The sequence below is a fragment of the Cyanistes caeruleus genome, chromosome 8 (assembly GCF_971803275.1).
Source record: "Cyanistes caeruleus chromosome 8, bCyaCae1.hap1.1, whole genome shotgun sequence".
NCBI classification, from domain to species: domain Eukaryota; kingdom Metazoa; phylum Chordata; class Aves; order Passeriformes; family Paridae; genus Cyanistes; species Cyanistes caeruleus.
In genome coordinates this window covers 8,298,965-8,314,591 of record NC_141708.1, presented here as the reverse complement: position 1 = coordinate 8,314,591, position 15,627 = coordinate 8,298,965, and the positions used below count along the sequence as shown (strand labels likewise).

At 38.4% G+C, this 15,627-nt stretch overlaps 1 protein-coding gene across 1 annotated transcript in view; it reads right to left on the bottom strand.

Moving 5' to 3' along the window:
- Positions 1-13,714, bottom strand: part of NRAP (nebulin related anchoring protein) — a 51,803-nt gene extending 38,089 nt beyond the window's left edge. Inside the window, exons 1-9 of the mRNA XM_086899170.1 lie at positions 10,245-13,714; positions 9,880-9,974; positions 9,075-9,162; positions 6,768-6,872; positions 6,117-6,221; positions 5,344-5,451; positions 4,416-4,520; positions 3,758-3,865; positions 2,682-2,786 (exon numbers count right to left, since the gene is read on the bottom strand). Coding sequence (XP_086755296.1) covers positions 2,682-2,786; positions 3,758-3,865; positions 4,416-4,520; positions 5,344-5,451; positions 6,117-6,221; positions 6,768-6,872; positions 9,075-9,162; positions 9,880-9,974; positions 10,245-10,316 — 891 coding nt within the window. The 5' untranslated portion in view covers positions 10,317-13,714. The remainder of the gene's footprint in view (positions 1-2,681; positions 2,787-3,757; positions 3,866-4,415; positions 4,521-5,343; positions 5,452-6,116; positions 6,222-6,767; positions 6,873-9,074; positions 9,163-9,879; positions 9,975-10,244) is intronic.
- Between the last annotated feature and the right edge of the window lie 1,913 nt (positions 13,715-15,627).

Sequence of the window (15,627 nt, the reverse complement as noted above, 5' to 3'; positions counted from 1 at the left end):
CTTGTTCGTAGGGAGTTTCATGGATTCAATAATTTTTATTTTTTTAAAATGAAAAAATGACTGAAATTTAAGAATAAATTGACCTGTTATATTACCTATGCCTCTGAAGCTATCTGCATTCCAAGAGAAATTTAGGTAGCTGTTAGCTGTGGTCAAGATGACATTCAAGTGTACAATGACATATACCCTTCTGATCTCACCTCATCTCTTACAGAGATGATATCTGCTTCCTCTGTGTTTGTCAATACATGTTCCCCTGGAATATCATAAAAATAGCTAATGGTTTGGTTAGCCAGGAGACTTGCTTAAAGTTAACAAGTTTAATGTTAACTTTGTGGTGTTACAGAAGCTCTTTTGATCTTTCCATGGTCATTTTTCACATCATAATTGACCAAAAATAATAGCTCTCCAGTGCAGTGATGTATTTTGAAGAAGGATTAATAAATGTAGCAGAGACACCTAGATATCAAAATACCAAACTCCTTAGTGAACAAAATCACAAAATTCCATTTGTCTGATTAAAAAACAAAAACGAATTGTTGTGGAAGCAACACACTTAAATCCATCTACAGATAAGGTCATGTGTAAATATTTGACAATTTGAAAGCCATTTAGATTTTTTAACAGCAAAATACTGGAGGGGTTTTTTTTTTTAATTGTAATGGACGATAATCCTCCCAAAGCCTTCTATGACAAAATCTCAGGGGGAAATGGAGTACAAACAAGAACACAAACAAGTGAGATAAAGTGTAATGTGTCTTCTCTGCAGTATTTTGTAAATCTTTTGTAGTAAAGAGGCAGTTTGAGTGAAAATAGAATGTGCCATGAATAGAATGCATGTCAAGAATGCCATGGAGAGTACAGATAGGTCTACAAATATCTGGGATATCTCTTTTGTGTGTTCTCAATGCAAAACCATCCACTGTAGGCCATTTTGTGCACCATCAATGTCATGTTTTAAAATAGGTCACGCCACAAGTCTGTGAACAATGTGATGCCATAGTTACTATGGCATTAAATTGTTCTATAAATAGGCATAGAAAAGAAAAAATATAGTTGATTAATCACCTTAGTTATTTTCTTAAAATGCCATTAAAGGGTTTGAATTCTCCAGACTAGCTTGTTTTTTGCTTCCCTCTTAAATACATTTTAATGTATTTTCTAATATTTTGCATATATTCAAAGGTTTGGAAAACTATTTTAGTCACTCTTAAGTTTTTTAAACATGAACAAAACAGATGTTCACCCCAGGAATTTTACAGTAAGATTCCTTAACTTTTCTCGTGTTGTATATATAAATATGCATGTACATATATATGTCTATATCTATATATATGTCTGATGCACAGTCAATTCATTGTTGATGATCTCAACAGTTAGAAATCTAATCCCTTTACCCATGTTAAGTCACAATTTACTCAGAAAGATCCATTAATTTCAGTGACTCTGTGTTATTTGACTACTAATATCAGTATCCAATCTATAAAGATTAAAACTAAAATTGAATTTGAAGTCCATGACTGAAGTTTCAAAGGTACTTTCAAAGAAAGAAAATTTAAATTAATTCTAAAACAGAAACATTCTAATGCTTGGAAATGTAATTAGTGCTTTTTCAAATTCATTTTATTTGTTTATTCCTATTAAAACTTGTAGTAGTTCAAAAGACAGAACTAATTGAAGGCTTCATTGCTACAATTCTAAACTCATATTCTTCAAGGATGGTTTGCTTTCCACAGAATACTAAATGTAGATTTGGACAGAAGTGAAGAAAAGTAAAATACCAAAGGTTTTAGGAAAATACAGCCCCTGTTCCTTCATTTCTCCAAAGGATATGGAGCTACTGAGGAGCAGGACAAAAACCCCTGAGATCAACCATATAGTTTTCTTTATGCAGCAACACTATTCAATTCCTTTCAAATTCCATTTAGCTGCATTCAGGTGTATTTATCTGTGCTATCTCCCTAACCTAAATGGAATATAACTTTGGGTGCATTTTGGGTGACCACAAAACCAATTGTATTCCCTAAAAAATGAAACATAAGCAAAATGAATGCCACTGACCAAATAGAACTAAAGCCTATTTGGTTCCACAAATACAGAACTACAGCTTATCAGGCTTATAATACCCCTTTTGTAGAAGAGGTGAAATCCAAGAGATTGTGTATCTAAGAGATTCAGTGCTGCTAACACATATTTAGAGCTGCAAAGCTCCCAAGATTTGTGAAAATACCCACAGTAAAAAGACACCTAGCTATCTGCCAACTTTCTACCACTTCACAGCCCTTTCATATTTCTCCTGACTGAATTTCCTTGTTCATGGAATGGGAATATTTCCTTGAGTAAGCACATTTCAGTGTGACACGTAACAACACCACAATAGAAATGTAGAGTGCATACGTGCACAGATAAAATTTGCCAAGGTCAGTCTTTAGGAATGGCCCCACCATAAAGATCATGCAGTGACAGTGCAGCCACTCTGTAGTCTCATCTTTAGGTGCCAGTGACAGATACATGGTGCTTTAGGAGCACAGTGCTGTTTGCACACCATCCTTCCCCTTGAGACCTTGTTTTTTCACACAGGAAAACAAAGTGAAAATAGGTGTCACCAGTTTCTAAAGCCTTGAGCAATCAGCTGCAGTAATGATCAACATCAGCGTGGCTATCTCTTGGATGTTGCCTACCTGTCCATATTGATCTACATTTTCTCTTGCAAAAGCAACATCTGTTCCAGCTGTATGGCTGGCTTTTCCCTTGATCTCTTTTTCATATCTTTGATGATACTTTACCTAACAGGAAAAAAGGAAACGAATAATCCGGGTGAGTTTAGTTTGGTACACAGATGCTGCACAATAAATAACAACCAATGACATGCACATGTTGTCAATAAAGGATTGTCAAAATTCCCACTGCCACCAACCTGCACAAGTCAAATATACCCGCTTGACAATATAGAAACAGAACTAGTGGTGTATTTTTAATAATGCACTAGGAATGTGGGACTCACCATTTCAACCCAGACCCTTGGTTCAGTGTGTTCAGCACCACCTGCTTGACAGTGGCTAATACCCAGTGCTCCAGCAGTTTAAAAAAGTAGAACTGATTGTAATTCAAATTCACATTTACCACAGAGCACACTTTTACCACAGGGTCATCTGAACCCCATCAATAAATGGGTTTGTTTCTGAAAGATGCTTTATCTTCAGTGATAAAGGGAATTTTAGGCAATCAACCTTCAAGTTCAGACCAAGATTTGCACTACATTTACTTAAGTCAAAACAATGCCTGTAACCTGATGCTGCCCTTTAATCACTATGTGTGTTTGCTGACAAAAGTGAAGGATTTTCCATAGATCAAAGGCAAACAAAGGCATGTAATTGTTTTAGAGTCAGTTGCTTTTACCTTCAAAATTACAGATCTCTTATTTTCCTCATTGACTCTTAACAATGTTTTAAATTCAGTTCCTTTGAGTTATATGTTCTTCCATATGTTATCTTCTCCAACAAAAAGAGCTTTCCTTTCAGTTTCCAATAACAAAGCACAATTAACTGTACACTTTGAAAGAATACTGATGTCCTTTTATGGTGTTTATTAAAGAGTACAGGGGTGTTGTGATTTTGTTATGTTTGGAAAGGAAAAGAAAGCCAGTAAAGATCAGTATGCCACGTTCATGGAATTGCTGCCAGTATGTTTTCATTTAAAATTTGTGTGATAGTTTAATATTTTCTTCCCCAAAAGAGATTTTGCTTTAGACACTTACATCACTGGCTAATTCATTTGCTCTCTTGGCTATTTGATAAGCTGGAGTGATCATAGCAGGAAAGCTGCCTTTTCCCTTCCGTTCTTCAAAGTCTTCTGTGTATTTCAACTGTAAAAATTCAAGACAGTTCAGGAGCAATTAGAGCAAATGTATCTTGATTGCACACAAAATCAATCTTTAAAGTTGCAAAGTCAGGCGTTCGATGGCTGTCATCTGCCAAAAGGAAGATGAACCACAGAGTCTGAATCTTTGCAATTTGGTCTTTAACTACACAATCACACATCTTCTGCATGGCCCCTTTGTCTTGTTCAGGGTGTAGGATGAAAAGGCTTGTTTAAAGAAAGTACTTTAGGTGTCTGCAAGATGCTTGTTCTATTTACATTAGTCAGGCAGTTTCTTTCCTTACTTTGCATGGCAGCCACTTGCTGGGTATGGAACAGATTGGTTCCTCAGCTTCTGTTCTGATAGCTTAAAATGGCCTCAAATCGAATGTGATCTTTGTAACTGAGAGAATTAAATGCTCAATGGTAAAAGGAGTCTGCCTTTAAAATATTATTTTTTTTGTTTTTCTTTGTGTTCATATCTTCAAATAATTTATAAATACCCTAGGAACCACTTGCAGAGCCAAAACCAGATCAATCTGCTCTGTTTTACTTACATCACTTGCAAGATGTGCTCCAGCCTTTGCATGAAGTATATCTGGAGTGTCTACAACAGAGGTGAACTTTGAAACTCTCTCTTCATGCCCACGCTTATATTCCACCTGAAGAGGAAAACATATATATCCATATTACAAACAATAAGCAGCAAAAGTATATTTCTTATCAGAAGGCTTCAAGGGATAAAGAGCAACAGCAGTCATGACACTCTCCACTCTCCACAGTCAAGCTACAATATATTCAAGGCCCAATTTTCTTAAGCTGAATACCAGCAACAGACAGAAATGGACCCAGATATTCAAATTTTCAATTGATTTATGGGAGCCATACATCTGATTAAAATACCATGAGAATAGTCATTAATGTCCCAAGATCACACTGCAGTGACAATGTAGATAGTATCTGCAGAAAGCAATGCAATACTTTAAAATTATTTTTATGGGATTTATTTTTACTTATCTTTTTCATGTAAATTGTTCTTTTAATAAATAATCAATTTTCTGTGCATAAATTTAAAGTAGCTTGCATATGAATTAATTTCAATATTACAGCTATTTGATTTCAAATACTAAAGTGAAAAATGTCAAATGTAAATAATTAGATTAATAAAGCCATAATGTGAAAGCAAAGGTAATGAATTAAAGAACATTTCTGAGCAAGTCAGAATCTTTTTCAGGTTGTGAAAAATTATGGCAAAAGTTGCTACATTTTCCAGGAAATATCTACATTGTAATTTATTCTATATAATTGTCTTCCCAGGCCAAGTAGTTTATTATCCCTGTTTTCTGCATCATGTTAACATTTTCTCACTTTGTAGCAGTATAACAAATATCCACCATAGAATCTAACATCTCAAGTGAATGGCCTGAACCCAGGATTCTACAAATTCAGAGGTGTAAAATATAATTAAAACCCCATGTGACTTACATTACTACTTAGTTGGGTGGCTCTCTTAGCAACCTGATAACCTGGAGTGATCATAGCAGGGAAGCTGCCTTTGCCTCTTCGTGGCTCATAATCTTCTGTATATTGAAACTAGAAGATGGATTTGTTCATTAGAGAAGAGCCCACTGTAGTTTAATGTGATTCCTAAAGGTATGTATCACTTTATTTTAAAATAAATAAATTAAAGAACTTACACTTTATAAGTTTGCTAGTTACAACTATTTCCTACATACAACAGAAAATATTTCTCATTTGTCTCAATTATCCACTGTTAATTGCCTATATTGATTCAGTCACTAACCCAGTGCATGGATACAGTCATAGTTCAGAGGTGATTTTCATCAGTCATGGAAATTCAGCCAATGAAATGTCTGGTAGGTGGAAAATATGACACGTTTTCCATCATGAGTTCTGCTCTACTGAGAGAAAGAGCACTTCCTGCTGGATCAGATCACCTGTTTGGTCAGCAGTTGAAGTGATTCTGAGCTACATAAATACATAAATGCATGATGGCAATAGAACTCTTAAGTGACTTTAATCACTTACATGGCTAAGTATTGTTGTTGACAGAAATAAACATGTCAGTCTCTGCTTTGGCAAAATCCTAACAAGGATAAGAGTGTAGGCAGACCCTCCAGATATTCTTCCTGCAAAGGCTGGAGGTGACATTTTACCAAGGACTGGCTTTTGATGCATTTGTAAGTCTTCAGAATATGATAGACCATGAAAATAAAGCCAAATATCAGTCCACTTACATCACTCAGAGCCTTCTGTGCCTGTGTTATCTTGACCATCTCAGGATCTGGGATTGTTCCTGGGTACCATGATTTTCCTTCCTCATAGGCAGCATAGTAAGCATTCTACAAAACAAAAACTAAATAACTACCTATCTTCACCCCGGTTTTAACACTCAAACAGCTGATCTGACAGGAAAAAAAAAAAAAAAAAAAAAAAAGAGAAACACACAGTTCTGTGGAAGTGAAATTGTATAGCACAAGGCCTACATTCCACATCCCTTCAGAGTGCCAAGGCAGAACTTGTATAGCAAGAACTGACATCAAGATGACAGGATCTAGGATCCTGGAGTGAAACTCAAACAACACCCCCTGGGGATCAGATCACCTGCTGTGAAGCTCCAGTGCCAGTAGAGAGAAGACACATAGAGTATGGCTGTACATGCAGCAGCCCCAACAGCTGACTCTAGACACACTCTTCCTTCCTCACCTTCTGATTCTTCTCTCTTAAGCTATAATTGAGCTATTTCACCTTGAAAAGTTTAGCCAAATGAGAAGCAAAGCATTTTTTTTTATCATTGAATTGTGGTGGTTAAACCTCTAACAGTCAGGACAGCCAGGGCCAGTCCTTGCTTTCCTGCAGGCTGCTGGCTTGGGAGGGATATTTCATACCTGGGTAGCCAGCTGTTGGGCTTTATAGACACTTTCAATTTCTCTGGACCTTGCATCCCACTGAAAGACTGATTTGAATTGTTCACTCTCTTCTCGATATTTTATCTAAAAGAAAAAAGATTAAAAAATACTCATTTTAGTAGTTTGCTAGTACTTCCTAACATACGCCCCCTTTGGAGAAGAATGAGAGGGGGGATAAAAAAAGGTGATGATTGCATTTAGCCCTAAGGCCAAAACTCTGCTTTCTACTCCACACCCAGCTCTACCTAAGATTTCTGCCAGAACAGGAGCTGCACATCTATAGAGGAAATATGTAAAGCATATTACACCTGAAACCTGGAATGACATTCTGAAAGAATAATTTGATCTTTAGATAATACTTTGGGGGAAATAATCTATGAGAATTGAAATCCCTAAGAAATTTTAAGCAGGATGTGTCAATGCATTAGATGAAAAAACTATTACCAATGAGCAATATTCTACTCTCCTATTTCCCTGCACAGTGTCATATCCTAACTGTGCATATGTAAATGACTACTATATTTAGTCCTGGATCATTATGTTCCTACTGCCACTTTTATCATGATAGCATGTAGAAATCCAACTGAAATCACAGCTCTGTTATAGAACTCACTCTTCAGATGTAAAAACTCAGAGTAGGAAGTTTAAACTGACTGGACAGAAATGTCACTGAGCACGTGCACCATTATTCCCATTTATAAATTAAGCACAGAGGTGCAGAGAGCTGATTGATTTGCCTGCTAACACAAAAATTCTGTATAGAGAGACCTAATTTTTTATCTCTGCATTCCAGCTGATGTCTCAACATAAGACTTATGTGAGAACATCATGTTGGGATTGAAGAAACATTCTATTTTCTGCATCAGAAATAAACTTAAATATAAAAACAGCAGACCTTCATAGTAGCAGGTGAAACTTTCCCAAGTTATTATTATTTTATATGTTTACTAGTGAAAGATTTTCCTGCTCTCAAAACTTTTACAGAAGTACTTCCTTTAAGCAGGTACTGCAGAATCAGCTTCTTTACTACCCTTAGCAATTTTCTCTCTGGAACAGAACCTCATTATGTGATTGAAAAGGGCAGAAGGTGTTTAAGGTGTATAAAACAAGGGAAAGTGATCTTTGAGCTATAATTTCTCTGGTTTGTGTACTCACATGCACTGGAAGTATCAGTCTCATATCACTGCCTAAACCAGAAATAGAACCTGCAGTAATACCAAACTCATTCCTGAGCAGATGAATCACACAGAGTTTAAAGTAAGTGAGACAGTCATTGCTGAAATTGTTACAGCCCATGATACTGCAAAAACTGAGGCATAAGAATGCTGTACAAAATGATAAGTGATACAGTGTCTGACAAAGGCTATTCACGTGCATCAAGTTTTTGCAGCTAACACAGGACATCAGAATGAATTTAGCATGCCATAATCTAAGAAATACAACCGCCTTTGTTAATTTTAGTGATGGCTAATCACATCAGAACACACTGCTTTGCCTGTGAAATAATTGATGAGTAATGTTATTTTAGAGTATAGAAAGACGCGACGTTCAAAGACACAGCATTAAGCAGAGAAGTGAGATAGCCATCGATTATTGGTCGTTCCTTGTATTTTTTCTTTCCCCAGAGTTTTGGAAGTGCGGGTTTGTGGGTGCTGGGTCTGGAGGGAAGCGCTGCGGGACATCCCGGGGCGGCGCTGGCCATGACCGCGGCCCCTGAGCGCCCCTGGCGGCCGCACTCGGAACCGCAGCGCCCGCAGGGTGGCAGCGCCTCCATCCCCAAAAAACCTCCCGAAAAACCCTGCAAAGCTCCCCCGACCCGGCCCTCTCCCGCCTCGGGTCCGGCGGGAATACTCGACAAGGTAAAAACAGAACTTCTGCCTGAGCCCCACCTAGTTATAATTTATCTGTTGTTTGGTACGGGTTCTGATGAGATCACAAAGCGTGTTGTTATTGCTTCCAGAGGTTGTGCAACCCTGCTTAGTCACTAAGTTTACACAGCTCTGAGCAGTTTAGGCGAACTGTGCTTCTGTATAGATTATCAGATATACAGGTGAGGAGCTCCAATCAGTTTTTCCTTCTGAGAGCAAAAGCAAATCCAGATCTAAGATTTCTTTCACATGACTAATAATATTGAAAAAAATTATGATTCAAACGCAGCTGAGATCTTACTGATCTAAAAGAACACAGGAAAGTAAGTAAAAACCACATATTTATACTTACAAAACAAGAGCCATAAGTATGTTGTCAAAATGTGGAAGAAACACATTTAACCCTCAAGCTTCTTACCTCACTTACCACTTCTGACAGTTTTTTTGCATTCATATTTAGCGGTGTTTCAAATACACTCGTGAATGCATTGTTTTTTGGATTGTGCCTAGAAAATGGAAAGTGTAAAAGGATATTAGGGATGTACCAGGCAGCCCACCAGAAAGGTTCTCTTCAAGCACTCAAAAACACAATATCAACCTCCACCTCTCTATACACAACTTTTCCCCCACTCACACAGAGATCTTAGATTACACTCAAGTTATTATTGTAGGGAGTAGGCGCCTAGAGCAAAATTAATTTTAATGATCATCATATCAATGCTGTGTTTCTAATAACAAAAGAGAATAATAGAATAAAAAACAACTGTCATCTCTCCTTTTTCTGCTGAAAAATTTGACAGGAATTGATCATTATAAAATAAAAAGTTCCTAGAACAAACCAACACCAAAATCTGCATTTTATACATTTTCCTTATGATTAGCTCAGCCTTGTTAACTCTTAACCACTGATTTGGAAAACACTAAAATTTGTGTTTGGCTTTATTTCCTTCCCACAATACTAAAAAGGAACTTAATTTGGTATATTTTAGCACACTGGCCAAATGAAGAAGATTTGGTAAAAAATGGTAAAAAGAGTTTCCCATTACTTGTGATTCACGTAAATCCAAAGATACGCATAAAAGCACTTATTATAGGTGCCTTAGACAATACCTAATTTCACATCACACATGGAACAGACTGAGTCCAAACAGTGATCTTCCATTATGTTAAAATGACTAGGCAAAGTAAACCTCTGCTTAAAAAAAAAAAGGAAATACACTTACGCTTGACAGTAAGGCTTTTTCTCATGGCTAACAAAGTTGTTTACTGTTAACATCATCTTGCATACTTCACAGTGAAAACAGGCTTTATGCCATGTCTGGAAATGTCACAAAACAGAAACCAAACAGACATGATTTGTATTTCATTATTATTATTCTGCTAAGTTTAAAATCTCACTATTGATTCTTACCATCCATTTAATGAATTTGACTATTTTTTTCTTCAAATATATACATGTGATTAATTCATTTCAGTTCTGAACCCAGTTACGAGCAAAGAACTTTTGGAACTGAGAGATTTGCACAGTGTTAAAAGTGCCAATCTGTACATTTATTATAGTCCAAAATGATAAAGAAAGAGAACTGACCTGATCTATACAGTTAATCTTCTCAGCAGGGTAAACCCCATAGCCACATCTAGCACACGGCTGCACATTCATCTTGAAATCCACAGAGTGAAAAATATATAGGTTTATACAAAAGGTTCAAAGAATATGAAAGTGACTTTTTGGCCTGTGCAAAGCACACTCTAGACACTCCAGTCAAGGCCTTTTGCTGTGGTCAATGGCTCCCATTAAAGCTCTGAATTGAAGTCTGTTGCTCCCTTTGCTGACCTTCTGTTTCAAAGTCAGCTGCAGGCTGGCTTTTAAAGCTGCCAGTTAGTAAGAGCGGTTATTTTGGCAACTGTGTCAGTGCAGAAGGGAGGGTAGCAATATCTTTCTCTAAATAGAAGAATGAACTCACAGAAACAAATCACATCCATGTGAATGTTAGAGCCTGATCATTTTGTATTTCAGTTTTGCTGTCCTAAGCCCAGGATGAAAAGTACGTACAGCAGCAGCAATTTACCATTAGTTTCTCCTCACCCCGATAAACAAGTGACCTCACGGGGGAGTATTGTGTATTTAGGAGCAGCCTCATAGCAGAAGGAGGTACCACCAGAGATACAGGTCAGAGATGGGTATGAAACTTCCTGGTCCTTGGGTGGATGTAGAAATTCACTGCCAGAAAAAGTCATTAATTTTTTTCTCTCAGTGCCAGCTCAGTTTCACCCTGTATATTACATCAGCAGAGCAGAGCACACTCTTTTCTCATATCTTCTTCTTTCATCCACCTGTCACTCCATCTCCAGGTGTAGGAGGATGCACTGTGAAAGAGGCAGAGCCTCTTATCTCAAAGAGTTCTAAACATGATGGGTACGAATCCAAACTTCTATCTCCTATAGGAAAAACTTCAGAAAAGAACCATTTACTTTTGAATTGAATGAACAAAGCAGCTATTTAACAGTGTTCACCAAGAGCAGACTGGAATAGATCAGAATATAAAAATTCCTTCACCAAAAAATGATAAGGAATGTCTGATATTAGGATTCAAGCAAGCTATTAGGGTTGTGAAGCCTGCTCTGAACAAAAGAAGCTATTAAATTCTACCAACTACAAATGGTCAGGATTTAAGATTTACATCTCACCAAATCATAATACCTCCAGCTGCAGGGCTCCATAACCCTGGGACACAGCTAAGAGTTATCTCAATCTGAGTAAAAGTCTACTTAGCCATCCATGCATCTGCCCCACTACCTGCAGCAGTCCTGGGATACTGCTGAGCACTTCCCTTTTCTATAAATTGCAAATAATTCCATCAAAATAATTTCTGTCTAAACCTTCTGGGTATGCTTAGAGAGCCTCCTATTCATCTCTCTATTGAGATATGCAGTTCTGCTTAACTTATTATTGCTACTTTTACTGAATGCTGACAATGTACTGGCACAATGTACTGTCAGCAACTGGTGTGCCAAAAATAGAGTCTCTAATCTGAAGAGCAGTGGCACAAAGTCCTGGAAACACTTAAGGCCTTTCAAAGTAACTAATATCAGTATATAAACAGATGCATTTTCATTTTTTAAAAATGTCCCCAGAACATAATTTCTTACATTAAAATAACTGCTGAATTACCTCATGTTATTCTTTTTGGGATCAAGAGAGACTTATGTCGACCAAGTTACATCACAATAATATTTATCCTGCTCACACCTGTGAACCAAAATAGTTTGGAAGGCTTCCAGTTCCCTTCTTATACAGCTTTGCATCTTGTCCCAGATTGCCATTCTGTTTATGCAAGTGACCTGTATTAGGGTCACACTGGCCGGGTGGTCCCTTCCTTATTTAGCACTTGGCACACTACCAGTTGTCTCCTCTTTGTGTTCATCTTCTCCAAGAGTCACCATACTGTAGATTTTCTAGACAGTCTTTGTCTCCGTGCTGTCTGAAGCCATGCTGGAGCCCTTGTCCCACACTTCAGCAAGAATAAGGGTGCATGACCTGCTCCTGTCCCTGCTTTGCTTAAGACTCTCCTGAAACGAGTTCAGAGAGGTGGTGAAAGAAGGACATCCCTGAACCACACAAAACCATAAAGGCTTGGCAATTACTGAACAAATAATTCATCCAGGAGTCACCTGAACACTGATCATCTGGAGAGGACTCCAGCATGCATCATCACCCACAGAGCATACAGACATCCCTGAAGGGAATGAGATCATGTGTTCCTTCCAAGAGGCCTCTCAGACAGGTAAAGCCCTTTATTTCACAAACAAATCCTACTTCATTTCAAGATATACAAAGCCTGCTTTTCTCTTTTCACAGTGATAAATACTACCAGCTTGGCTGGAAGTCAGCAAATGCATTTTCCAAGTTCTCCTGCTTCTCCCAAGTCACAGCATGCTCAAGAGAAGTGTGGTAAGGCACAATGTCCTCTACAGCTACTCTCTTTCCCAGCCACACTATTCCACTCACATCCATTGAGCACCAGTTCTGCTGGTGTCTCTTAAAGATTTTCCCATTTCTGAGGACCCCAAAACTGTCCTGTTCTTCACCACCCTGGATTAAAGCCAAGCTATAACAGAAAAGGGAGTTTATTAAAAAATAAACATTGAATGGTCTCATTACAAAGTACGCACTGCATTTTGATCATGCAAGGAATTAAATCACAAAACCAGTGCAAGTTTGTTATCTTGACAAATCTTAGCAAGACATTTTCTCTTCAGTTAAAAGCTCATTGTGGCTTTTTTCCTCCTTTAGTAAGGCCTCATAAAGGCTTTTTGATATCAAGGAAAATCTTAAAAGGCTTTACTTAACAGTAGAACCTTAATCAATGTGGTTTAAAAGTACTGTGGTTACACATAAAGTACAAGGAGACAGTACCTTGAAAGTGCAAATTAGTGGGAAGAAACATTGTTACCTCTCCAGCCTCCTTAAATTCAGTGAATTAACTGCACAGAAAACTTGAAGCACATCTGCATCATCAATCTGATTGTAAAAAAGCGCATATTAGTTACACAAAGTAACCTCTTTAGAGACCCTCAAGTCGGGGTCATCTCCTCTGTCACTCCTGAATTGAAACTGCGCCCTTCCAACCACATGAAGAACAGGAAGCCAGACAGCACAAATTATGGCAAGCCTATCTTCCCTCTGTTTACAAAAAAGCCCCAAAGGTGCTGGTTCACTACACAAAGGGGGAGTTTTATCCACTGGTAAAAGCTGCCTGTAAAATTTCAAGCACTCAGCCAGCCTTATCTGTGTTCACCTTCTCTGAACCCTGTGGTTAATTAGTTACCTGGGCTCAAGGCCTTTTGCCTCATACAGTCTCTCCATGCTAATCAAATTCAGCATAGTAGCAAATCCAGCTTGGAAAAAATATTGAAAGAAAACTGGAAAAGATTTATCAACACCAAAATCTCCCAAGATTTGAATAAAAACTCCTAAGGACCAACTTCTTGTACAGTTGCTTTTTCCATTTTTGCTGTTATAGAAACCAGCCAACAACTGTTTACATTTCATGATTAAAGGGTTTATGCTTACACTTTTTCCTTGTTGCCAGTGTCAGAAAAACCTGTGAGTGTAGGGATTTTGCAAATGCTTCTAACAGAGTGAGAAAAAGTAAGAGAGAAATAGAAAAAACAACCAAGGGGCCAAGAAGATATCACTGTTACAGAGCAGAGAAAGCACTGGTAAGGATGTGCTACAATCTAAGCTAAAAGCTTGAAGAAAAGTGTGAAAAGCATGTAGAGCATAGCCCACATGAGAACCACTGTCCAAATATACCCATTTGTTGTGTATCATAACACAAATAAGACTCAAGTTTAAAACTCATAAAATATAGTGTGCGCAACAGATCATCTCTGCCTGATTACAGAGAAATCCCAACAAACCCATGCATCAAACCAACTGAGATGCATTATTCTGCAGAATTCCATTAAGTTGTGGCGTGCCCAGTCACCCTGCCCTACCCTCATATTCCTTGCAGCATATCAAAACCATCCATCCTTTCTTGCAAAATACATGGAAAGCTAACCACTGTTGTTTAGAAGGGAACTCATTGTGTGTCACTTAAATCCTCCATCCTAAAAGTATCCCCACACCTTCTCCCAGGTCTCACAAAACCCCAGCCTTGTTTTCTGCACAATAGATGTTGTGCAGAACACAGGACACAGTTATTATTCCAGACAGGTACTACTCAGTTGCCTCGAGCCTTCTAGTTTGTACCATCCACCTTTCAGTTTCCCAAAGGCACTCCCCATTTTCATCCTGCAGCTGCATGCAGTGGTTAAACACTTATTTTCCCCAATGTAAATATCCAGTCAAAGGTTCCATTACTAATGCTTTTAAGGAGGAGAGTGAGTCTCCAGGGCAAAGGTATCACACTGCTGGCTCTTCCCCTTACCCAGTAATGCATGCACCTAGCTGTGCCATATTCTACGTAAGAATTTTTTCCCTTCCTGACCCTTTCCTAGGTGGCAACAACTCCATGCCCTGAAGCAAGGTACTTCCTTCTATTTCTACTATATTTCTAATTTTCTCCATACTGAAAACAAGCAAGATTTTCTGAAAATGAAATCTAGCACCTTGTACTGCATTAAAATTAACATGTATTTAAGAAAGTTATTGCAACACACCGAGGAATCAAATTTTCTCTTTGTGAATGCCAGGATCCAACATGAAAAGAAAATAGAAGTTTCATCAACAGTTTGAGTCAGAAATTCCCACAACCCATTCTTATAGCAAGCATTGTCAGACCACTTTTTTGATAGCAATACAGTGATGTTTTGAAAAAAGCCATTTCTAGGTCTGCTAATTTGACTGTGGTGACCAGATGGCAATGGATAAACATTTTCAGCAAGATGTAGAAGCAAACAGTTTCTGTATTTCCTGGGTAACACCCATACACATCATCAGAAAAGCACATTTAGATATTCTGAATTTCAGATGCCACTGCCAGTCAGTGATTGATGGTGATTGCAGAGCTCTCCCTCTCCCTCTCCCTCTCCCTCTCCCTCTCCCTCTCCCTCTCCCTCTCCCTCTCCCTCTCCCTCTCCCTCTCCCTCTCCCTCTCCCTCTCCCTCTCCCTCTCCCTCTCCCTCTCCCTCTCCCTCTCCCTCTCCCTCTCCCTCTCCCTCTCCCTCTCCCTCTCCCTCTCCCTCTCCCTCTCCCTCTCCCTCTCCATCCATTTCCAATGTCTCTGCTATCCATGGTGGATCACATTATAAATTTGGAAGCGATGCTGTCTTCTTGAAAAGAAGCAGCTAACAGATGGCATGAGAGGAACGATGGGATTCTCTCAGTTTGATTTTTAGGAGAAAACTTTGGCTAAGCATCCAGCCAGGAGCCACAGGCACAATCCCAGGAAGCAGGGAGCAGTCCCAGCAGCAGCGTGCAGACACGGCAAGAGCTCCTCCATCACATCGAGGCACTGACCTGT